Below are 24,522 nucleotides of genomic sequence, written 5' to 3'. Positions count from 1 at the left end.
GGGATTCTTTGAAGCAGTTGCTTATTCCCTGACTTCTCTTGTCTATTGGTTGAATAATGTTTTCCCTGCTGTCTACCTATCAGGTTATTCATTCCTGATTACTGTCAATGTTCAGGCTGATCAAACTTGAAATCATTAACTATATAAAGTGTATTATGTATAAAGTGCTAGATTTGTAAGAAAGTTGCTGTCTTCATCTTCATGGAGTTTAGTTTTTATCTTGGCTTAGCTCTTGCTAATTTCCCACAGTATAGCCTGCACTCATGTTATGAAAAAATTTAGATGACTGTTGAAGAACATTCAGGATTTCTTTCTTACTTCTCAGCCCAGGACTGAGCTTTTATGAAAGTGGGCAGCAGGAGATTTTAGAAAAGTGGAGGCCCTTGTATAAGGAGGCTGGGGTCCATTTAATGACGGTGAGGAGGCACACTTTAGGAACTAAAGGAGACCAGCATGACAGATTGAGCGTTAAGGTAGAACTAAACAAGAGGCACTCAAAGGCAGAGAGATCAGCTCTTAGGATATTGCATTAAATCAACCATGAAATGCTAAAGCTTGAACTAGGGCAGAAATCAAGCAATGGCTACAGACAGCATTGAACACAAAAGAAATGATAGGATTTGAGGGAGCCTGAGGATGACCAAGATGCGGAAAAGCCCAAGATGATCTCCAGGTTTCTAGGCTTTTCCAACTAGGATACTACTTCTTTGCCTGAAAAAGAATATTATCAAGTAAAGACATAGTCTCACTGTTGACCCAGAAAATAGAGGGACAGGGTAACAAAAGCAGTGATTTGTTTTCTGTAATACTAATGGCTGACACTGACTAGTGCTTAATGTGTCAGGTGCTGTCCTACGCACTTGGTACACTTGTGATAGACACTTGTAAATCCCCATTGTACCAATGAGGAAGCAGGCACCTAGAGGTGAAGGGACCTTACAGGTAGGGCCTCTTCTTCTCAAGGCGAGGCATTCTGATGAGAGAATGCCTAAGAGAGGGAGAGACAAAGACAGAATTCAGTGTAAAGACAGAAAGCCCACTGTTGAAAGCAATGTCAGGTGTTTTTCTGAGAGCTCAGAAGCTGTCCTTGATAGAACCACGCCTCAAATCCGGGAGTCATTCTGTTTCCATTGGCAAGTCCCGCTGGCCTCATCTCCAAAGACGTTTCACATCCACCCATTCTGTCCACAGGGCCTTCCCTGGCTTCATCTCTCCCCTGAATGGACACAGCAGCAGCCTTCCTGCTGCCTCCAGCTTGGTCTCCTTCAGTTCCTTCTCTCTGCAGGCAGATTGCTGGTTTGGGGGTTTTTGGGGTTTGTCTGTGGTCAATTTATATCTGATAAAGCGAGCAAGTCTTAAGCCTATAGCTTGGTGAGTTCTTACAAGGTGAACGCACGAGGAACCCTCTCCCAGGTCAGGTTGGAGAACCTCGCCAGTGCCCCAGAAGCCTCCCTTGCATCTCCTTCTGCTTATTGCTCCCCAAGAGGTAATTACATTCTGACTTCTGTCTGCACAGATCAGCGTCGCACATCGTTCACCACGTATGCAGTGATCTTTGAAACCTGCACGTTGAGTCATGCCGTTACCAGATCTCCCGGCATCACTTCCACATTGCACTCTTTGCCATTGCCTGATATGAGATAAATAAGAATGTATGGCTGGGTGTGGTGGCTCACACCTGTAATCCCAGCACTTTGGGAAGCCGAGGTGGGAGGATCGCTTGAGCCCAGGAGTTTGAGACCAGCCTGGCAACATGGTGAAACCCCATCTCTACAAAAAATACAAAAAAATTAGCTGGGTGTGGCAGTGTGCGCCTGTCGTCCCAGCTACTTCGGGGGCTGAGGCTGGAGTATTGCTTCAGCCTGAGAGGTCAAAGCTGCAGTGAGCCATAACTGAGCTACTGCACTCCAGTCTGGGCAACAGAGCAAGACCCTGTCTCAAACAAAACCAAAACGAAAAGCAAAGAACGAACACATGTTGGTGTCTTATTTCTCTCTTCCCTGCCGTTGGTACCTTTTGCCTATCCAGATCAAGCTCAAAACTCAACTTTTTCTTGTACACTTTCTCTTATCAACAGAACTGAAAGGGACCCCTCTCTGTTAGTACTATGTGTCTTAGTACTCTGTCTTCGATGTGTGGCACCTCCTTTTGACTTGATGCATCCAGATGACATAGGAACCCATCACAGGGATTAATCAAATGTTGAATAATGCTTGGGGACCCAGGGTGGAACCGAGGCTTTTGCAAAACGATGAATGTTCAGAGGCTTTGGAGAGTGAACTTGGAGGTCAACAAAGAGGATGAAATGCAAGATGCAGTATGAGCATGTGGTGGGTCTGGACTGCAAGATTCAGGCACTTTATTTTAGGAATAGTTAATGTGAAGAACATGATTTATGAACGACAGAGTGGGGAGTGTATTGAGACCAAGTAAGACTAATGCTCCATTGTGACATATCAAAGCAAATATATTGTCCCCTCAGTCCCCAGAAGCAATAACTGGAAACAGTTTTAGAGGACATAACCTAATTGATATAAAAACTTTTCACTCTCAGAACTATTTTTCCCATTGTCATAGGAGTGGATACCAAATAATGTTTTCCTGTCTTGGCAGTGATTCACATTATTGAGTTTGCTATTGAACTATTTTTTCCTTGCCAGGAAGTACACATCAGAGAGCTACATTTCACTGTGTGTGTGTGTGTGTGTGTGTGTGTGTGTGTGTGTGTATCTTTTTCAATCTACTGATTACCAAAGAGCTTGTAATTCTCAATGGAGAGTTTGTGGAAAAGATGAAAAAAGGATTTTTTTTAAAGAACAATAACCAGAAAGTTTGAGACAAGTATTATAGCAAAGTCCTTTTTTGCAGTAACTTCACTGGTTGTAATGTCTTGGGTTAAAAAAAAATCAATTTCATGCAAAAACGGGGGGAGGATTATGTAAACAACAACAAAAAAATTTAAAGTATCACAGTCTATCATTTGGGTGAGTTGTGGAGGGGAAAAGAAGTCATTTGTACAGTCTGATGAAGAAATAAATATATTTTCCAGTTTCTAAGATAATCTGTGTGTGCTCTGAATTTAAAGCACATCATTTCCTGTAAGTCAGTATTTGGTTCAAAAAGTGCAAAGGCTTTATGATTGATCATCTGTATCTATCACATGGTTATCTTCTGGAGGTGATAATTTTTTTTTTTTTTTTTTGAGACGGAGGTTTGCACTTATCACCCAGGCTGGAGTGCAATGACGCAATCTCCGTTCTCTGCAACCTCTGCCTCCCGAGTTCAAGCCATTCTCCTGCCTCAGCCTCCCGAGTAGCTGAGATTACAGGGGCACCACCATGCCCAGGTAATTTTTTTGTATTTTTAGTAGAGACGAGGTTTCACCATGTTGGCCAGGCTGATCTCGAACTCCTGGCCTCAGATGATCTACCCGCTTTGGCCTCCCAGAGTGCTGGGATTACAGCCATGGAGGTGATAATTTTTTTAAAAGATTAAGGCAACAGTGATTTTGAGAGTGAGTCATTGATGGGACACTTGTTTAGGGAAAGCCCTTTTTCCTGCAGAAGCAAACTTGCTTTAGGAATAGCATCAGGCTGAAAGCATTTTGTTTGCATTTCAAATAAAGTTGGCAGGAAGGCTGGCACCTGTCTGCTCCATCTCTGTGCTCTTACTATACAAATACGTTCTACATTGCTTGCTGTCAAGATTCAAGATCAATAACAGCAGGGAGGGGGCATTTCCCAGAAGCCCACACAACTTCATGAGGAAGCGCCACCCCTCGCTGGATGGGGCGTCGGCTTGCATTCTTAGGAAACAGAAAACAAAACAAAGAAACTCTCCCTTTCTAGTCACTCAGATGTGAATGTTGGAGACTGTTTCACTAGCAGTTATAGTCTATACTTCTTGAAATCATTTAGTTTGCTTACAGATCTTGAACCAAGTGGTTAAGGAATGAATCCTTTCCATTGAGGTGTCCATTATCTATTATTATTTATTTAAGTGCATATGGACTAAACAAGCCACTTTGTACTCTGTCTTTCCAGGCGTCAAAGCAGAGTAAGTTGCCCCTCTTGATGGAGTCCCGAATGTGATCTGAGTCAGAGAAGGTTAGAGCTCAGAGCTCAGAGAGTTCAGGTCTTTAACAAAACAAAACAATTAGGTGAGAACCAAAGCTAGTGCTGTTGACTTAACCAAGGTCCCACAGTTGTTGGGGTGGCAGCGATGGGGGTAAGTATATTTTCTTTTTGTTTTCTTTTTTTTTTTTTTTTTTTGAGATGGAGTCTCGCTCTGTTGCCCAGGCTGGAGTGCAGTGGCGTGATCTCGGCTCACTGCTCACCTCTGCTTCCCGGGTTCACACCATTCTCCTGCCTCAGCCTTCCTAGTAGCTGGGACTACAGGTGCCTGCCACCATGCCCGGCTAATTTTTTATATTTTTAGTAGAGACGAGGTTTCACCGTGTTAGCCAGGATGATCTCGATCTCCTGACCTTGTGATCCGCCTGCCTCGGCGGAATGCTTTTACACTGTTGGTGGGAGTGTAAATTAGTTCAACCATTGTGGAAGACAGTGTGGCGATTCCTCAAGGATCTAGAACCAGAAATACCATTTGATCCAGCAATCCTATTACTGGGTATATACCCAAAGGATTATAAATCATTCTGCTATAAAGACACATGCATACGTATGTCTATTGCAGCACTGTTCACAATAGCAAAGACTTGGAACCAACCCAAATGCCCATCAATGATAGACTGGATAAAGGAAATGTGGCACATATACACCATGGAATACTATGCAGCCATAAGAAAGGACGAGTTCATGTCCTTTGTAGGGACATGGATGAAGCTGGAAACCATTATTCTCAGCAAACTAACACAGGAACAGAAAACCAAACACCACATGTTCTCACTCATAAGTAGGAGTTGAACAAGGAAAACACCTGGACACAGGGAGGGGAACATCACACACCGGTACTTGTTGGGGGGTGGGGGGCTAGGGGAGGGATGGCATTAGGAGAAATACCTAATGTAGATGACGCGTTGATGGGTGCAGCAAATCACCATGGCATGTGTATACCTCTGTAACAAACCTGCATGTTCTGGACATGTATCCCAGAACTTAAAGTATTAAAAAAAAAAAAACAACAAGAATTATGGCTGGGTGCAGTGGCCCATGCCTGTAATCCCAACACTTTGGAAAGCTGAGGTGGGTGGATCACTTGAGGTCAGGAGTTTGAAACCAGCCTGGACAACATGGTGAAACCCTGACTCTACGAAAAATACAAAAAAATTAACCAGGCATGGTGGAAGGCACCTGTAAATTTAGCTACTCAGGAGGCTGAGAGGCGGGTTGAACCCGGGAGGCGGAGGCTACAGTGAGCTGAGATCGGGCCGCTGTACTCCAGCCTGGGGGACAGAGCAAGACATCATCTCAGAAAAAGAAAGAAAGAAAGAAAAAGAGTCACAAGCACATTGGTTAAATGGACTTTCCAAACAATAGGTGCTAAAATAAAGTTGATAGAGTTATAGTGAAGGATTACAGAGAGCCCCTGAAGTATTTAATTAATATTTTGTGGGATTTGGGGTACATCTGAACTGCCTGTCACTCTTCCCACTCCCTTTCAGAAGTCAAAACTCATGCTTTTGGAGGACAGAGTGAATTTCTCCCAAATTACTGTCTTCTGCCTTCTAAATCAGGACCACATTTTTCAGGTGTGCTTATGTGGGGAACGAGGCCTGGTCTGTGTTCCACTGTATTGCTGATGAAGCTAAAAATTAAGGGATTAATAGCATCTCTAGATGCGCCCTGTAACAGCTGGCAGCTCTAAAAGCTCTTTTAACAGCTATAACGTATGATTTATAAATGAGGTTAATGGATTCCTGTTAGAATGGAAAACGCACTTGTGTAAGATCACTTATTCAAGCCATAATCAGTACGTACTGCAAGTGCTTTCTCCTGAGGCTTGTATTTTCTGCTGGAGGATTTTTGTTTTTAGTAGACATTGCAGGACATAGGTTTTTCTTTTCTTTTTAAAATTTGCAACAAATCACCAGAATTGCTGGAAACATGCTGTGAGAGACGAATGTCAAGTTCACAGTCACTGCCCTTCTCCAACAGAACCAACACCAGCCAGCCCTTGAGCGCAGACGGGGAGATTCAAACTGATATTCTCTACCCCTAATGTTGAGAGAGATGGTTATGCAGCTTCAAGATCCTCTGCAAATTCACCATACTTGGCTAGACTGTGAATGTATTTTTAATTAGGCACTGATTTTTAGAGCATTGGGTTATGTAGTAGTGAATATTCTGACCAGCCTGCATGTCTCAGAAGCAGAAGTATGAGAAAATAGATTTGGTAGCAAACACCAACCAGCCAAACAAAAAGCAAAAAGCCAAAAACCCATCTTGTGGTTGATGTGGTTTCCACAGGGCTTTGCCTCTCATACATTGTCACTTCTTAAGAAACACTCTCCCTTTTTTTCTCAGTAGAGTAAGGTCTTGATAAGAAGGTTGCAAGATGTGCAATATAACTGTTTTATTGAGTAATTTTGTAAAACCAGGAAAATAAGAAAGAAAAGAAACTAGAGTTGTTATTTGTCTTTCTTAGAATGTCTTGATCAATACATTCTAGGCTGGCCCGTAAGAGAAAGGAAGCACAGGGATTTTGAATAGAGATACCGTCACCAGGTTAACTTTGTAAAGGGAGAGTGGTGGGCTTTCCCAGATATACTTTCCCTTGTGAGGTTTTAGCTTGGCTCTTAGCTCATTCAAAGCAAAGGCTGAGAGATGTTTAACCTGCAAATCCTTCAGTTGTGGAACTTGGATTGTAATTCTTTCCTCCTTGGGTAACATGATGACTAGCATGGTTATGGCTGGCGTTTTGCTTTTGTTGTGTTTTAATACACTTTCGTGTTTCGAAGGTAACGCATCCGATGGGAAGAGGCATCTGAACAAGATGGTTTGGAAGCTTCCTTTTGAGACTGAAGAAATGTGTGGACTAACACAAATGTGTTCTTAGAATAGTCATCATTTCTTTATGGGAAACATTATTCTGGCACCTATTAATGCTTATAGAGACTAGTATTGTTGAATTCCTTCTCCACTGAATTCAGGGAGCTTGATCAGGGCCATTTTGGAGGATAGGAAAACTGGGCAGTGTCTGGAAAGGCCAACATCTTCGCTGCACACCGTACAGGGAGGGTGGGTGGAAGTTCCCACCCACAGTGGCATCAGCTGGACACCATGACGAGCTCAGTCCCAGGTGACTGAGCCAGACAGAATGGAGAAGCACTCACCGTTATCTCATTCTCCTAGCACATCCCTCACCCAACTACAGCCTTTCTCCACTTAGACATCCATGCCACTGGGTGTTCCCCAAAAAATCTGAAGCCAAGCAGATTGACCCCTGGCAGTGAGGCCCTGAAGTTCAGTTATGACTCCTCAAAGACCTCTTACCTCTCACAGGCCAGCTTCCTCTCCCATCCCCCTCACTGATGGTTCCCAGCCTTCACCAGATTCTTTTTTTTTTTTTTTTTGAGATGGAGTTTCACTCTTGTTGCCCAGGCTGGAGTGCAGTGGCATGATCTTGGCGCACTGCAACCTCTGCCTCCCAGGTTCAAGTGATTCTCCTGCCTCAGCCTCCCGAGTAGCTGGGATTACAGGCATGCACCACCACGCCAGGCTAATTTTGTATTTTTAGTAGAGATGGGGTTTCTCCATGCTGGTCAGGCTGGTCTTGAACTCCTGACCTCAGATGATCCGCCCGCCTCGGCCTCCCAAAGTGCTGGGATTACAGGCGTGAGCCACCTTGCCCAGCTTAGATTCTTGTTTTTACTTCTCACTGTCTCCCCTACTAAATCCCCTTCTCTTCCTCAGAAGTTAGTCCTTCTAGGTTCTCCCTGTAACCTTACCTGCGTAGAAACTCCCCCTCTCTGCACATAAACGGAGCTGCTTTCTGATTTACTTTCCTTTTGAGAGCTGGTCTCCAGTTGCTGCAGATCACCTCATCCAGTGTCCCCTTCACCATCTGTCAAGTTCCCTTGGTCAGTGTCATGCCTCTGAGACAGCAGCTGCCCATTGGAATCACCTGGGGGAGCCTTAGAAACTACTAATATGTGGGTCCTTTCCCAGAGATTCTGACTTAATTGGGTTAGGATATAACCACAACAACAGCCCCACAAAAGTATTACCCCTCGTTCTATAGGCTCAGAGGGTGAGAAATTTGCCCACATGTCTCACAGCTAATGAGTGGCTCATCTGAGATTTCCTTTCATGGGTGAGCTTGCAAATCATGCTCTTTCTGTTGACTGTCCTGGGCTATGCTGGATCCAGAGAAGCACAGCAGGATCATTACCAGCTAAGAAGGGGTCTTGCCGTTGCCTGCCCCTTAGGAATCAGTTGCCCTAGGCGAAGTCCCTGTTTTCCTCCGAGCAGACTGATAAACACTGGCTGTGCTCAAGCAGCAGCAGGGCTGGATTCGCGTCACTTACTTTGGTATGCAGGAGGCTGCTTGTATGCTGTGGCGCACGGAGCTAAGCACACACGTCAGAGAAAGCCATTTCAATTTATCATTTTAATTTTGCTATTAAGCATCCACAGACCCTAAATGGATTCTCCACAATGGCATCTGCAAGTCCATTATCAGAGCTAAATGTTTAATGACTTTATTAAGTAACCGATGGATGCCACAGTGTATAGGAAACTTTCTTGAGTTTTTTTCACATATAAGGAGGCATTTCTCGAAGTCACTTGGGATGGCTTAACATAGCCCATCCCTGCCAGCTGACTTGTGGCCTCTTTCCCTTCCTTCCATGTGCAGTGCCTTCTATCTTGAATGCTGCAGCCAGCAGAGGTTCTGGCAGTGGAGCCCTCTGCCTAGCGGGCTTCAGAAAGGAGCCTGTGAGGCAGAGACATTTCCATTGAAAAGCAGTTTAGAATTCAGCCTCCATCTGCTAATTCCCATAGATGCTCGTTAGCAAACACAGGACAGTTGTTTGTGGATTTGAAATTTGCTACTTTTTCGTTCTGTATCTTACATTTTGGTGATTGTGCTACAAATATTTGGAGTTGAACATAATAGGATAATAACTGTTGATTCTTGGCTAAATCACATTATCTTAGGCCATCTTTGCAAATCAAGCGCATTCTACTGAAAAGGAGACAAGCAATTTTGCTTGTTCTTTTTCTCTTTCAGTCGAATGGAGCATGGACTTAGAATTGAAGTTGCAATGGGGTGGGCAATACATTCTAACTGGGTTTTTAGTTAAAAATCAGCAATCAGTTTAAGCAATCTGGTTCAAAGGCAGTATAGCTACAAATTTTTAGACAGTGTGTAGTATAGTTGTCCTTCAGTATCTTAGAAGAATTTGTTCCAGGACCCTCCCACCCTTGTTGGTACCAAAATACAAAGATGCTCAAGTCCCACAGTTTGCCCTCTGGATCCAGGGGTTCCCTAACCTCAGATTCAACTAACCAAGGATTGAAAAGATAGTATTTGCAGGATGAGGAACTGCAGATACGGAAGGCTGACTGTATTTCACTTCAACAGGGGTCTCAATTATCCTCATTGAATGGTAATATGTTACCTGTTTTGGCAAAGTTTGGAGTCAACTTCTATCTCCACCTCTCTGTATTGCAGCTGTCAGCATGGTGAAGAGCCTACAAGGCATGCTGATGTGTGCTGCCTAGGGCTGCCTAACACAAACCAAACAAACATCCCTTCTCAGGATGGGAGAAGAGCTTTTTATGAGACCTTCTTGTGTCTTCCTCTTGCCCGTCTCTGCCTTTGCCCCCGTAAGCAGGTGACAGTTGTGCAGTGTTTAGGCACTACATATTTCTCATATCTGACTGCCTCCATGGTGGAATTTCTGATACTCCTGTCTTAGGGACACACCTTTGATTAGAAGAAGTAATATTAGCCTCTAAAATTTTTTGAACTTTAAAATCCAGACTTTACTTGGGATAACGCTGGTTTCCTCCTCTGTCGAAATTGTTTATCTCTTGGACTCAGAAACTATTTAGCCTTTCTGTGGCACACAGTGGATTTCAAAACATTTGGTATTATCAGATTTCTAAGCAAGGATGTGATGTAATTATTTTACTACCAAATGAGGTTTCTTTTGAGAGAAGCAGCCACTTAACGTGAGAGTAATTGCTTGAATATGAAGCGGTGTGTAGGAATTAAGTGAGAACTGAGATCTTGACTTGCACGTATGCTGTAGATAAAACCTATGAATTCGCTGGTGCGGGGCCACAGAAAAAACTAGTCATGAGAATTGCCAGAATTGTCAGAAATGTGTTTTGAGATTATTTATTTTCATTATTCTAACTCTTCACAATAACATTTTGCTTATTTTGCAATTGGAATTTGTGGAGGTCCAAGAAGTCAAGATGGTAATTAATTTGCCTGGGACAGCTGGTAGGTGCATCAGCTCAGAGCAGCGGGTGGTGGGGAACTTGTCTTAGACATTCACGATGCAGGTCATGACACTGGAATATAAAGATCTAGCTCTAGGGGTCTGTATTCTGTGCTCTGTAACTTGACATGATCTGGTTACTTATTAGTTATTTAACCAAAGTTAAATAACTAATCAAGAGAAGTCAGGTGCTTTTTTGTTAAACACGGAACTCCAGTATTCCTCTGAAGCTTAAGGAGACAGTAAGTAACATGGTATTGGGCTTGTTCCCTGTCCTTAACACAAGAATCCTTGGAATTGCCGGATTACATATTCTTCTCCCCTGAGTGGACACCCACTGCAACCATGGCTCACATGCCTAAGATCTGTGTTAGACAGATCGTATCATGGATCCAGCATAATTAAGTAGAGATGCATTTTCTTGGTTTAAGGTACCTTAGGGGAAAAAAAAGAATAAAATTCTTTAGGTTCAGTCTTAGAGTGCTTCTTCTTCTTCTTCTTCTTTTTTTTTTTTTTTTTTTTGAGATGAAGTCTTCCTCTTTTGCCAGGCTAGAACACAGGGGTGCAATCTCGACTCACTGCAACCTCCGCCTCCCAGGTTCAAGCAATTCTCCTGCCTCAGCCTCTCAAGTAGCTGGGACTACAGGCGACTGCCACCATGCCCAGCTAATTTTTGTATTTTTAGTAGAGACGGGGTTTCACTATGTTGGCCAAGATGGTCTTGACCTCATGATCCACCCACCTCGGCCTCCCAAAGTGCTGGGATTACAGGTGTGAGCCATCATGTTTAGCCTGGAGTTCTTTCCTGGTTCTATGAGGCTCTGAGTAGTGGTTCTTAACCGGGCATGTTATCACCACCACCTCAGGGGAGGTACACATTTCTTGGTATTGGGGGCCGGGGGTGGGGGTGCCAGGGATGCCCCATGTACTGTAATTACTGTCCACAGTGTCCACACAGGAAGATACTGGTTGTGTCAGAGACTTGGTCTAGGATTCACAGGTTTTTCTTCCAGTTGGATTTAATGAGCTCGTCTCTGTCCTAAGACCCAAATGCTGTGGGGTTTGCCAACATTACAAGGTAGGCATTTCACAGAACGGAATTCTGGCAGGCCATCTTCATGCAATGAATTGCTGTCATTGGTAGGTGGTGCTTTTTATTGCCCCTATCTCCAGCAGAGATCTTTTAAATTCCCTTTGCCTGAAATCAGCATGGTAGATCTCCCACCTAACCAGATTTAGAGTGCTTTGTTTTCTTTAACATACTTTCCCAGAGAACTCGGGAGTTTTAATACTTTTAAAAACAACTATAACTTTTTATAAAGTAGGAAATACTTGACTGAAGTGTTGTGTGTTAAAACATACTGCATGCATCCGTGGTGTCTTTAGTTATGGGGAATGTTAGTAGATGTGACTCAGAGAGGGTTCCTTGAGGAACTCATTTTAGAAAATGCAGTGATTTCCTCCTTAGTGGTTCAGAATGCACATTAAGGAGTCTTTAAACTCTGAGTAAATCTGCTTAACTCTGTCTACATCAGAGTTTCCCAAGCTAACCTGGAGCACAGAGCACTTCTGAGATAATGCGTGGTATGTTGGTGTTGATGCACCCAGGATACTCATGCGCTCAGATGCCGGTTTGATAAATGCCCATCTTCGAGAATTTAGAGGCCTAATTTGTAGACAACATTCCTGATAAAATGAGTTCACCTGTAGTGGCCAGTCCTTTGGGGTTTCCGTAAGCAATGTGAGATACATTATTTTCTAAGACATCCAACAATTTGAATATTAATGTTCAATGGAATTAATTTTGCATGCTAAAAGCCAGCTGATGATTTTAGTGGATCTCTCTTAGCAATCATTCTTTCTCATGTCCAAAGATGAGTTTGGGTTATTTCTCCTGAAATTGTGGTTAACTCATTTTCATGAATTTTACTGAAAATGATAAGAAACAGAAAAATCTAGGATTTGTAGACAGTGGCGAGAAACTCTCTATCTAGTATTTATACCCCTCACCAAGCAGCACTCATGGGCCCGCAAGCTCTGTGAGAAAGAAACCGTTCCAGCCGCCTTCCTTAAATAGCAAGCACTGCCGTTTCAAACACAAAATAAAATTAATATTGGCATTCTAGAAATTAGAATTTTTGCACTAGGATTAAATTAAATTAGTTGAACGAATGTGACAGCATGACAAAGCTGGTCTAAGCCAATCAGGTGTTGAAAGTGGATAAATGTTGCTGTCGGGTGAATAGCTCTTACTTGGCAGTTGGTGGGATGATGTAGCGTAGGCTGTAAACCCCATCTTGGAATAAAGACCTGCAGGATAAAGTGCCGTAGGACACATGGGGTTCAGACAGCTGGGCCCTGTTGTTTTCGTCCTGTGGAGCTGGAGGGAAGGGGCCACAGGGACTCTGGGTGATGGTGAGGAGATGTTCACCCCCTTTTCTGAGTCCTTCAAATGAACTCAGTCGAGCTTAAAGTGACGCCACCAAGCAGGAAGGGGACTTTTTTGGCTTGTTGGTTTCGTTTTGCTGAATATATGGGTGGAAAGAAATATCATGAAATTTAAAACCAGCAGTGGCTTTATTTAAAGATCAGAGGCTTCATAGCATCTGTAGGTTAAGACCTGGGACCTGCTGCCACCCTCAAGAGGATCTGCTGCCTCTTCCCTGAGGAAAACTGGCAGCAGGAAGAGAGCTCTGGAGGCCACTTTCTCAGAGATAAGGGCTTCTTAATTTTAGAGATCACTACAATCACGCCCACCCCGGGATGCATCCTCTTCTCAATTTCATGTGGTTGGAGAGAGCTTTTGATTCTATGCTTTGGTAATAGCTCTGAAACCCGATAAGCCGTTCATTTTCTTTTAAAAACCTTGCGGGTTAAAAGGCCTCCTCATATTTTTCTTTTGCAGATTGCCTTAAATCTTTTTTTAAATTCATGGAATATAAACGTATATTCCTGATTGCCTTAGCAGTGCTTACTATATATCTTGAGGTAATTAAAAATCACATTGGCCAGGTGGGGTGGCTCACGCCTGAAATCCCAACACCTTAGGAGGCTGAGGTGGGCGGATCACCTGAGGTCAGGAGCTTGAGACCAGCCTGGCCAATGTGGCGAAACCGCATCTTTACTAAAAATACAAAAATTAGCCAGGTGTGGTGGCACATGCCTGTAATCCCAGCTACTCAGGAGGCTGAGACAGGAGAATCGCTTGACCCCGGGAGGCGGAGGTTGCAGTGAGCCAAGATCACGCCACTGCACTCACTCTAGCCTGCACTCAAGCCTGCAACTGAGATGCAGCATCTTCAGGCTGAACTTCTTGGAAAGCATGACTGTCGGGGAAGGAATGGAGAGACTAAAGAATTCGATCCAGTTCCCTCACAAAAATTAGGGCTATTGTTCATCTAAACTTCTCATAAATCTGGATCACCAACGGAATAATCCATTTCTGCATTTAGCCTCCATCTTATTTTCAGCCTACTTCTGGAAATTTAAATATACATTGGAAAATACATTGTATGCCTAGGTTGAAATAAAAGTTTTTTTTTTTTTTTTTTGCCAGTCTGGATTGCTGTTTGAAGTATTTAATTTTAGAGCGAATACACCAATTGGAGCTATAGCTATTGACTTGTATGAAATAAATCATCAGTCTTAATGATAGCTCTTTGAGTTACATTGACGGGTGGGCTCACTGATACACACCACACAGCTCTGGGTGGGTGGGTGTGTGTGTGTGTGTGTGTGTGTGTGTGTGTGTGTGTTGTGGGGGCAGGATCACTTGCCCTCACAGCCCGAGGATCTGAACCAACCAGGAACCTCAGGGAAAAAAAGGCTGCTATGGGCCAGGCGCAGTGGCTCACACCTGTAATCCCAGCACTTTGGGAGGCCGAGGCGGGTGGATCATGAGGTCAGGAGTTTGAGACCAGCCTGACCAACGTGATGAAACCATCTCTACTAAAAATACAAAAATTAGCCGGGTGTGGTGGTGCGCATCTGTAATCCCAGCTACTCAGGAGGCTGAGGCAGGAGAATCGCTTGAACCCAGGAAATGGAGGTTGCAGTGAGCCAAGATCGTGCCACTGTACTCCAGCCTGGGGGACAGAGCGCAACTTTGTCTCAAAAAAAAAAAGGCTACTATGTCCTCTTTTCTCTTCCTGTGAGCAAATCTGTGATTTCAAGGCTATGGCCATGTTACCTGTAGCCGTACCCGTGTCTTGAGGTGCAGCCCCGTGTGAATGTGTGTCCTGGGATGTAGTGAGATGTGTCGCCTCTACCGAGCTGTGTCTAGTTTTGTTGGATTCCCTTGTCATTTCACATCTCAGACTCAAACCAAGTGCTGCCTCCTTTGAAACCCTCCTTAACAGAAACATGAGGACCATTTATAAAAGGTGACCATAGTGTGAGATAAGGGCTGGAAAGTACTGGGATAGCACATGGACCTTGATTTGATCAAATGGACCAAGTCTCATAAAATGGCTGCTGAGTGCTTTTCTATTTAGAAAGAGAATTTCCCCCACTATGATTTCATTTGAATCTCACACAATCCAAAAACAGAGATAGTATTAGTCTCAGTTTGTAACCGGGAAGATGAGCTCAGAGGTAAAATTCCATAGCTGAGAGGAGCTTGGACTCTAACCAAGACCTTGTATGTGCTGTGCTGTCTTCTGTTTCCCCCATGCCTTCTATAGTTTAAAAAAGAAAAGAAAAGAAAAATTACAGGCGTCCCTCCTCCATTTAGACCTTTAGATAAACCACCTTTACCCCCTTTGTCCTGCCCAGTCCTCTAAAATCAGAAAGATTAGACACCTTTGCCATTTGCCAGGTGTTGTTGTTGAGTGCAGAGCAGGAAGAACACAGGTAATAACTCCCAGAGCTTTCATTTTAGAGAGGAACGCAGGCATGGAACAAGTAATTCCCAAGACCACAATTATTGAGAACAAATAGTATGACAAAGACAGCTAAAATTTATGTTAATAGTTGACTTATTAAGAACTTAATATGTTCCTGGTGATGTTTCAAATATTCTTTGAGGTATATAAAAATGAATTCTTGGCCGGGCGAGGTGGCTTACGCCTGTAATCCCAACACTTTGGGAAGCCAACGTGGGTGGATCATTTAAGGTCAGGAGTTCGAGACCAACCTGACCAACATGGTGAAACCCCATCTCTACTAAAAATGCAAAAAAATTAGCCAGGCGTGGTGGCACTTGACTATGATCCCAGCTACTCGGGAGGCTGAGGCAGGAGAATGGCGTGAACCCGGGAGGCGGAGCTTGCAGTGAGCCGAGATTGCGCCACTGCACTCCGGCCTGGGCGACAGAGCGAGACTCCGTCTCAAAAAAAAAAAAAAAAGATTTATGAACCCTGGCAAGCCAGGTTATTAACATGCTTGAAGCCTAAGAAGCTATGAGTTTTAGGGTTCAATGTGTTTTCACTTTTACAATGATAAAGTGAGTAAAAAGGAAACCGTGTCTGTTCTCCCAATTTCCCTCTAAAAAGATAAAACCAAACAACAACAATGCCATAGAGGTAGCCATTATTAAAGATTTGGTACATATTGTTCCAGACTTTGAAAACAATGCTCACACAGACATTGACTCCTTTTCTGTCTCCCTTTTCCTCTTCCTCTCCCTCTTTGTCAGTGGGTTATTTTTGTTTGGTTTGGTTTTAAACACATAAAAGAATCATTCTCAGCAACTTGCTTCTTTTCCCCCTTAAGCCAGAGACATCTTCACACATGAGTGTGTCTGAATCTACCTCATAGCTTTTGATGTTGTCTATTGCATGGACGTCTCATAATTTAACTACTCCCCTCTACTGATAGACATTTAAGGGTTTTTTTTTTTTTTTGCTATTATAAAGTATTTATTACTTATTTGTTTTTCTTTTGTAGAGACTGGGTTTCACTTTGTTGCCCAGGCTCGTCTCGAACTCCTGGCTTAAAGCCATCCTCCTGCCTCAGCCTCCCAAAGTGCCGGAATTATAGGCATGAGGCACCACGCCCAACCCTTTTATAAGTTATTATGTGCTGCACCTCATAAATATGTAATGCCATATCTATTAGAATGGCATGGTGTAGCTAATGGGTTTGCGTATTTAAAATTTTATCCCTATTTCCAAATTGCCTTCCAGGGATATTGTTTATTGATTTGTACTCTGGTTTTTTTTTTTTTTATGTTTGTTTGACATTTTTGAAGATTTACTTTCAAACACTTTCTCTTAGACTGAAGCATAAAACACAGTGAAGAGGTTTCTTTACAAAAGTTTTGTCATGGGATTTAAAATTCCTTCCAGATAATCTTTAATTCTGATCATTTGATCATTTGTGGGTGTGTCCTGGTTATATTGGCTTCTGGTTCCTTCCCACGAAGGCCACTTATAGGTTTGCTTCTTGGTCGTACTGCCCCGGGTGGGACGAATTGCCCCTTTGGAGCCTTGTCTACCGTGTGAACTGCAGGAGTGCTGGGCCACTTGCACCCGGTCGTCCAGTGAGGATGTAGATGCGGGAGTATCACTTCTGCAGTGAAAAGAGTTGCTTTAGTTGGCTTACCTCCTCTGCCCCCGGCATCCTGACAGCTGTCAAGGGCTCGTCATTTTACAACTTCATTAAACAGCCTGGTACTCTTGTTTCTTACTCTGCAAAGGAGGTCCCCAGCATGTTGTGGGCTCCTGTGGAGAAGGAAGTGGATGGAGAAGTCTCCTAGTTTTTCTGTGGTGCCTTGGCTACCACTTGGACATTCCTGGTTGTTGTTCTTACTGAAATGAGAGGAAAACACTGTTGCTGGAAACATTTGAGGTTTTTAGGGTCTTTTTTTTTTTTTAACAGCTTGTTTAGTTGTAATGTGGTAATACTTCATGGGAATAAACTCTGGCTGACCCACTCAAAGGATATAAGCTTGAAAACATTTAGGGTTTTGATTTGTTCAAAGGAAGCATTTGTGCTTTTTGAAGCACAAATCCAGTGGGAAAATAGGTTTTCTGGTGCTTACCATGTTTAAGTGTAAGGAGCATGTCTTTCAAGTCTAGTTCTCATCTCGAAAGAAATAACTATTTATAAAACTAAGTTCGGGGTGGATGGATAATGCTATGCGAGGAAGCTTCGGAGTGGAAAAAGTGAAATACACATTTCCTCCTTCCTTCTTGTTTGGTAACAGTTAAGTCCCAATGTTACTTTCCTCCCTGAAATGGGTGGCCCTCGAATCCCATCTGACTCCACCACCTCCCATCCCATGTGCCGCTATGTTGTGTCTACATCTTTCAGGGTCTCTCTGGGCAGAGCTGTGTGTAAATCCTGTCTTCTGTGGCCATTCGAGTTGCAGGCAAAAGAGAGACTGATGGAAGTTAAGCAAGGTGCGTGTTTATTAATAAAGAAATGTACCCACAACGTATGAAACCATCAGGTCATAAAATAACACGTGTTCCCCATTATTTTTTAAGTGAATGTTTGTGCCTATATATATATACACACACGTAGAAAACACAGAAAAGACTTAAATGAATGTGGGTTTGATTTCCTCTATTTGAGGTGACTTTAACTTATTGATAATTCTCAGAAGTCCCTGAATTTTTAACGATGGTATGAATTATTTAGATGGTTTGGGGATGGGAGAAAAAACAAAAACACTTTTAATTTGGAGTGAAATAAAGGGAATTATCCATCTTTAACAACACGTGAGATTTTCAAAAGTGTGGACATGTCCGAATGTGACAATCTGACCAGGAATGAAGTCCCATTTTGTGCGGATGTTGGTGCCTCATAGGCTCTGAAAGCTCACCTGAGACATCACCCTTGAGGTCAAAGCTTGGGTACCCTGGCGGGACGCAAGCTATTCACATAGTAAAATAGACTCAAAACTCAGGTTCAGTAACGTCACTGTCATAAATTGTTTTCTACTGAAGTTAATAATGTGTCTAATGCCTTTCTCAAGTAGGGACAGTTACCCTGTGGTTACTGAAAATTACTATCTCATAATGTATTCATTATCATACTTAGGATATAAGGATGTCTAGCATTTGACTTCAGTTTTTAAGGGTCCTTCTTTTTATCTTCTAATGTACCATGCTATGTGTGTGTAACATCTCTTTTTTTTTTTTTTTAAGAGACGGAGTCTCCCTCTATCGCCCAGGCTGGAGTGCGTGATCTCGGCTTGCTGCAACCTCCGCCTCCCAGGTTCAAGCGATTCTCCTGCATCAGCCTCCCTAGTAGCTGGGATTACAGGCACACACCACCACACCTGGCTAATTTTTTGTATTTTTAGTAGAGACGGGGTTTCACCATGTTAGCCAGGATGGTCTCCATCTCCTGCCCTCATGATCTGCCTGCCTCGGCCTCCCCAAGTGCTGGGATTACAGGCGTGAGCCACCGCGCCTGGTGTAACATCTCTTTTTTAAATGATGTTTTTATTTGGAGATGAAGGTCTCTCTATGTTGTCTAGGCTGGCCTCAAACTTTTGGGCTCAAGCAGTCCTCCTGCTTCAGTCGCCTAAGTGCTGGGACTACAGCGCACATCACAGTGCCCGGCTCAGTGCATTTCTAAAAGAGTAGACGGAAATTTGTCCCTGTGTGCTATAGTCTTCATGTTTAAAGAGACTCAATTTGGCTCCAGCTAAAGATATCTTGGATTCGACAACTCACAAAGGATTATAAGAATTTTTTCAATAATTTTAGGTACTTTGTAGAACCCTAAACTCTATAGAACTTCAGAGTTCTGGTTCCTAAACAAGAGGCACAATTGACCAAAGTTTATTGCATTGAAATTGAGGTATTAAGATGGCTTTTTTATGTTCCCTGTTTAGTTTGCCATATCATGAAACTTTATATGTCAACAGTTTCTAGGTTTAAGATTCACTGGGTTACCATGTAGCCCACGATAATATGTGATTCCTGCCAATTTCCTCCTCCAACTTTTCTTCCTGTTACTAATCAAATCTAAGTCCTGTGTACATACTCAATGATTTTTAGTTAAAATACTCTGACATTTGGCCGGGCGCAGTGGCTTATGCCTGTAATCCCAGCACTTTGGGAGGCTGAGGCGGGCGGATCAGCTGAGATCAGGAATTGGAGACCAGCCTGGCCAACATGGTGTAATCCCATCTCCACTAAAAATACAAAAATTAGCTGGGCATGGTGGCAGGCACCTGTAATCCCAGCTACTCAGGAGGCTGAGGCAGAAGAATCACTTGAACCCAAAAGGCGGATGTTGCAGTGAGCCAAGATCATGCCATTGGACTACAACCTGGGGGACAAGAGCGAAAATCCATCACAAAAAAAAAAAAAAAATACTCTGACATTTTTGCTGATGGGCTTTGTGGAGACACATTACCCCCTTCTCCATTCCCTACCCCCTGCTTTTGTCTTTAGGTTTCATTTAAAATTCCCATCTTTCATATTTTGGTAAGAGAAGACTTTAAGTGGAAATGTAATCTGAGTATTCTGTTTAATAAATGGACTCAGCATGGGCATTTTGAAGCCAACAATCCCATCTGTAGTGTAAGTATTAAACTACAGTGGTATTATTTCAGGAGGAAGCTCATGCAGTTGAAGGACAGCCTTGCTGGGAGCCGAGAACAGCCAGGTGAAATCAATTTAGCACAACTCAAGGCTTCTGGATTGCGTGTCTTGAACCCACTGTCCCTTCAGGGTTCAGGGTCTAAGTCAGTGGTGAGGCCAGTCATTCACTGGCCTGGAAGCAGGATGGAATGATGTCAGATGGAGTGCGGAGTTGAGATTGCTTTGTAGCATGCAGGTCTGTACCAGACCTTTTCCAGACCAGTTCCAGACCTGGAATACCCTTTAAGCCATATTATAATTGTGGTAGTAACAGGACCTTCAAAGCATGGCACCTATCTTTTTTTTTTTTTTTTTGAGACGGAGTCTCGCTGTCGCCCAGGCTAGAGTGCAGTGGTGTGATCTCGGCTCACTGCAGGCTCCGCCCTCCGGGGTTCATGCCATTCTCCTGCCTCAGCCTCCTGCGTAGCTGGGACTACAGGCGCCCGCCACCTCGCCCAGCTAATTTTTTGTATTTTTAGTAGAGACGGGGTTTCACCATGTTAACCAGGATGGTCTCGATCTCCTGACCTCGTGATCCGCCCGCCTCAGCCTCCCAAAGTGCTAGGATTACAGGCATGAGCCACCACGCCCAGCCATGGCACCTATCTTTATGTTGAGAGCCTTAAACAGAAAAACCCTGGAAATAGTTGGTGGCAAGAGCTGGCTTCGGGCCACGATGCCCCCATTCCTGAGCTGTGTGACCTGGGGCAAGACAACCCCACCCCACCAGAATTGCTTTGAGTCCCAGTGTCATTATTATAAAATGGAAATAATAGCAGCTGCCTACATTGGTTTTAAGATAAATGAGATATCTGTATATATAACATTGTTGTATATTACATTGTTGAAACATTTAGGTTCCTAATGGTTATTGTTTCTATTGGCTTAAAATTTTTTTTACCTATATTCTCAGGATTAAAAATGTGACCAAGAGCAAGCCGGGCACAGTGGCTCACGCCTGTAATCCTAACACTTTGGGAGGGAGAGGTGGGCAGATCTCTTGAGGTCAGGAGTCTGAGACCAGCCTGGCCAACATGGCAAAACCACGTCTCTACTAAAAATACAAAAATTAGCCAGGCATGGTGGCGCACGCCTGTAATCCCTGCTATGTGGGAGGCTGAGGCAGGAGGATCACTTGAACCTGGGAAGTGGAGGTTGCAGTGAACCAAGATCACGCCACTGCACTTCAGCCTGGGTGACAGAGTGAGACTCCAACTCAAAAAAAAAAAGTATTATATGACCAAAGGCATGCCTACATGCCTGCTGATTTTGTGGGTTTTTTCATTTTTGTTTTTGTTTTTTGTTTTTCTCACTCTGTCCCTCACGCTGGAGTGCTGTGGCTCGATCTCTGCTTGCTGCAACCTCCACCTCCCACATCCACCTCCAGGTTCAAGTGATTCTCCTGCTTCAGCCTCCCGAGTAGCTGGGACTACAGGCATGCACCACCATGCCTGGCTAATTTTTTTGTATTATTAGTAGAGACCGGGTTTCACTATGTTGGCTAGGCTGGTCTTGAACTCCTCATGATCTGCCCGCCTCGGCCTCCCAAAGTGCTGGGATTACAAACATGAGCCACCGCGCCCGACCATGCCTGCTGATTTTGAAACTGATGCCATCAATTGCACAGGGTATCCTATGGGGAGGATTGCAAATGACCATTGTAGTAATATTTTTAAGGAAAAACCAATGACCCAAATGCACATGTTATATGTGTCTTGTTTGCTCGCTGGGCTTGGGAGCACTGGTCTTCGCACCAAGCGGCCTCCCTTCTCTGCACCCCGTTTATCCTTTTCTCACACAGCCCTTGCCTGTGGAAATGAGATCTCAGCTTTACCATTGCTTCCTCAGAGAAGTCCTGGACACCCCCAGCCTCAGTTAGGGCTGATTTTTTTTTTTTTTTTAAACCTACTTGATTCATTCTCAAGGGCTCTATTTATTGTTATTTGTTCTATGTATGCCTCCTTCATGACAGTTTCCATAGCTTCGCTTTAGTAATTATTTGTTTGAAAGTCTGCCTTCTGACTTGTTCAGTCAATTATGCTTAACCTGCATCTGATCGCAAGGAAACATTATTTATTATTTTAAAGTAAAAAAGAGGTTTTTAAGTCTGCCTTCCATAGTAATTTGTAAGCTCAAAGCTCTGGGAAACATCTGATTTATTCGTGGTTATATTTGAAACAGGTCTGGAAAGGTGAGTGTATGTATCTGGTGTTCCAATGAATGAATTAATGAGTGCATGAATGGCTCGTGGGCACACTTACCCAGCTACAAGGCCCTGTCTGCTTGTAAGGTAGCTGGATCTTTCAGACAAATATAAGACTTAACTCTTCATTGTTTTTGAACTTCCTTTCCTCTGTATTTCTTCTTTCACTGGTTTATATGCTGGAAGTTAATGCCTTGTTTCTGACTTGGTCATGAGGACCGAAATTAAGTTTCTATGGCTCTGTCTTTCCCATAGCTCCTACAGAAGAATGGTCAGCTGTCCACCATCAATGGCGTAGCTGAGCAAGATGAGCTCAGCCTCCAGGAGGGTGACCTGAATGGCCAGAAAGGAGCCCTGAATGGTCAAGGAGACCTCAACGGCCAGGAGAAAGAAGAAGTCATGGTCACAGAGGGTAAGCCGCCCCTCCAGGAACTGGAAGGCACACAGCACCTGCAACAAACTTTGGACTCAGCAGAAAATACTCTCTCATACTGCCTGGTGGTGGATTGTTTTAGCAAAAACAATCAATTGGTTACAAAAGGAAGTACTTATCTGACCATTTGGATACCCCCTATACTTAGACCTTGAAATTATGTTTCCTTTTTCTTATCTGGAACTTGATGCTTTTTAAATTATTGTTGCTTTGTCCCAACTACTTGTCTGGAGTTGAATGTGAATTCTTGTTGGAAACAGAAGTCATGGTTGCTTTAAAAGAGTCATTATCTCTCCCTCTAGAGAGGAGCCTGCTATACTTGTACAACTTTTTCTGATAGGTGCATTGCAAGGCACATGCCCCTCTTTGCTTAAACTATGATATGCTGCGTGTTTTATAGCTCTTGAGCCTAGAGATCCTCGAGGAATGGTTATTGAAGAGCGACCGTTTGGACACAGTATTGGGATTTGATTTTTGCCTATATGGGGGGTGGGGAACCATATCTTGAGGTCAGAATTGAGAGCAAGTGGACCAGTAAGTCTCTTCTGAAAAGTGAAAGGCTGCATGTTGAAGAAGGACCTTGAGTTCATTGTTCCATTTAATCATAAATAAAGGGATAACCAATAACTGCTATCAAAGATATGTAAAACAATGATTCGGCATACAGTAAATTGATTCATGTAATATGAATAAGAGAGACAAATGAAGGGAAAAGTCCTTTCACAGGAGATTCAACATCGCCTCACTTAGATGAGATTCTTCAAACATGTGGAACCTGTTTTTCTTCTTGTTTGATGCCCCCACAGAGCTGCTTCAAGCAGGGAGCTGCTTTTGAAGTTGGTGGGAATACTTATCTGTGTATAGCACCACAGGCACAATATAAAGTTAGAAATATACACAGTCTCACAGGCGGAGTATTTGCATGACCTAGTGTGAGAGTTTCAAATAATTTTCACCCAAATGATTGGAATGAACCCAACTCAAATTCCCAAGTCCAAAGCTTTGTCTTTCCCGTGTTAACTTTTGAATCAAGTCAAGCACCAGCAACATGTCAGCTTACTATGGCCAAGTCTGTAAGGTTAAGACAAGGCAACTTGGTGACTACCAAATGAATTGTGCAAGGGATGAGAGCTGCAGGGTTCAGGTGGAGCAGTCACTTGAGGTCAAAGGGGAGATTAGGGGGAGGCTGGATTTAGATGTGTCTAAACAAGGAATGCCAGCAAAAGTAAGGAGAATAATAACAGCCAACACTTTATGTGCTTTTATTATAGGGCCCAGAGAGGTGCCTTTTGTGTGTTATCACCTTTAATAGTTACAGCAACCCTATGAAGTAGGTAATATTGTTCCCAAGATGCAAATCCGGATCAGCAGATTCCAAAACCACTTAACCACTCTGCTCTGACTGTGCCGGGCAGATTCGGAGGCTGGTGTGTTGGAACAGCCTAGCCCCAGCAAAGAGTTTTTACTGAAGGGTGTGGAATGAAAGCCCAGAAGGGAAAAGGGGCCAGATAATAGGGCCCTGAAAGCTGAGTGGAGTTTAGAAAGTATTTAGTGGACAACGTGTGATCACTGCACTGTGCCACCAAGGGGGTGCCGGAGGCTTCTTGTCTGACTTAGCTGATCTGTAGGATGGATAAGAGGAGGGAGGGATGGGGCAGGGACACATGCTTTTTTCATAGAATCCCAAATAGGCTGGAAATTCGTTTTTAATCTGTGGCATGTTTACTGGAGGTCTTAAGGTTATCTTCCCTTAGTCCAGATGTGATTTCTTTTACATTTCAGCCACGTGGGTAAACACTGATTTTCATAGTGAGTGATTCAGTCCCTCCACTGTGACTATTCCATCATCTCCCTGAGGTGACCCAGGCTTCTGATCATGGCCTCGGAGATCTGAGCAAATATCAAATCCCCCACGCAGGAAGGGTGGTGA

General features: G+C 43.5%; 1 protein-coding gene across 3 annotated transcripts in view; it reads left to right on the top strand.

Annotated features, from left to right (window-relative positions):
- LOC116463232 (A-kinase anchor protein 12) overlaps positions 1-24,522 on the top strand; it is a 115,419-nt gene that overhangs the window by 41,302 nt on the left and 49,595 nt on the right. For all 3 annotated transcript variants that reach the window (XM_032146246.2, XM_032146245.2, XM_032146247.2), the window contains one exon: positions 22,415-22,571. In XM_032146246.2, the coding sequence (XP_032002137.1) occupies positions 22,415-22,571 (157 nt within the window). The remainder of the gene's footprint in view (positions 1-22,414; positions 22,572-24,522) is intronic.

The sequence above is a fragment of the Hylobates moloch genome, unplaced genomic scaffold (assembly GCF_009828535.3).
Source record: "Hylobates moloch isolate HMO894 unplaced genomic scaffold, HMol_V3 SCAFFOLD_29, whole genome shotgun sequence".
Taxonomy (NCBI): domain Eukaryota; kingdom Metazoa; phylum Chordata; class Mammalia; order Primates; family Hylobatidae; genus Hylobates; species Hylobates moloch.
Note: the sequence above shows the minus strand (reverse complement) of the source record. Positions and strands in the feature narration are given on the sequence as shown.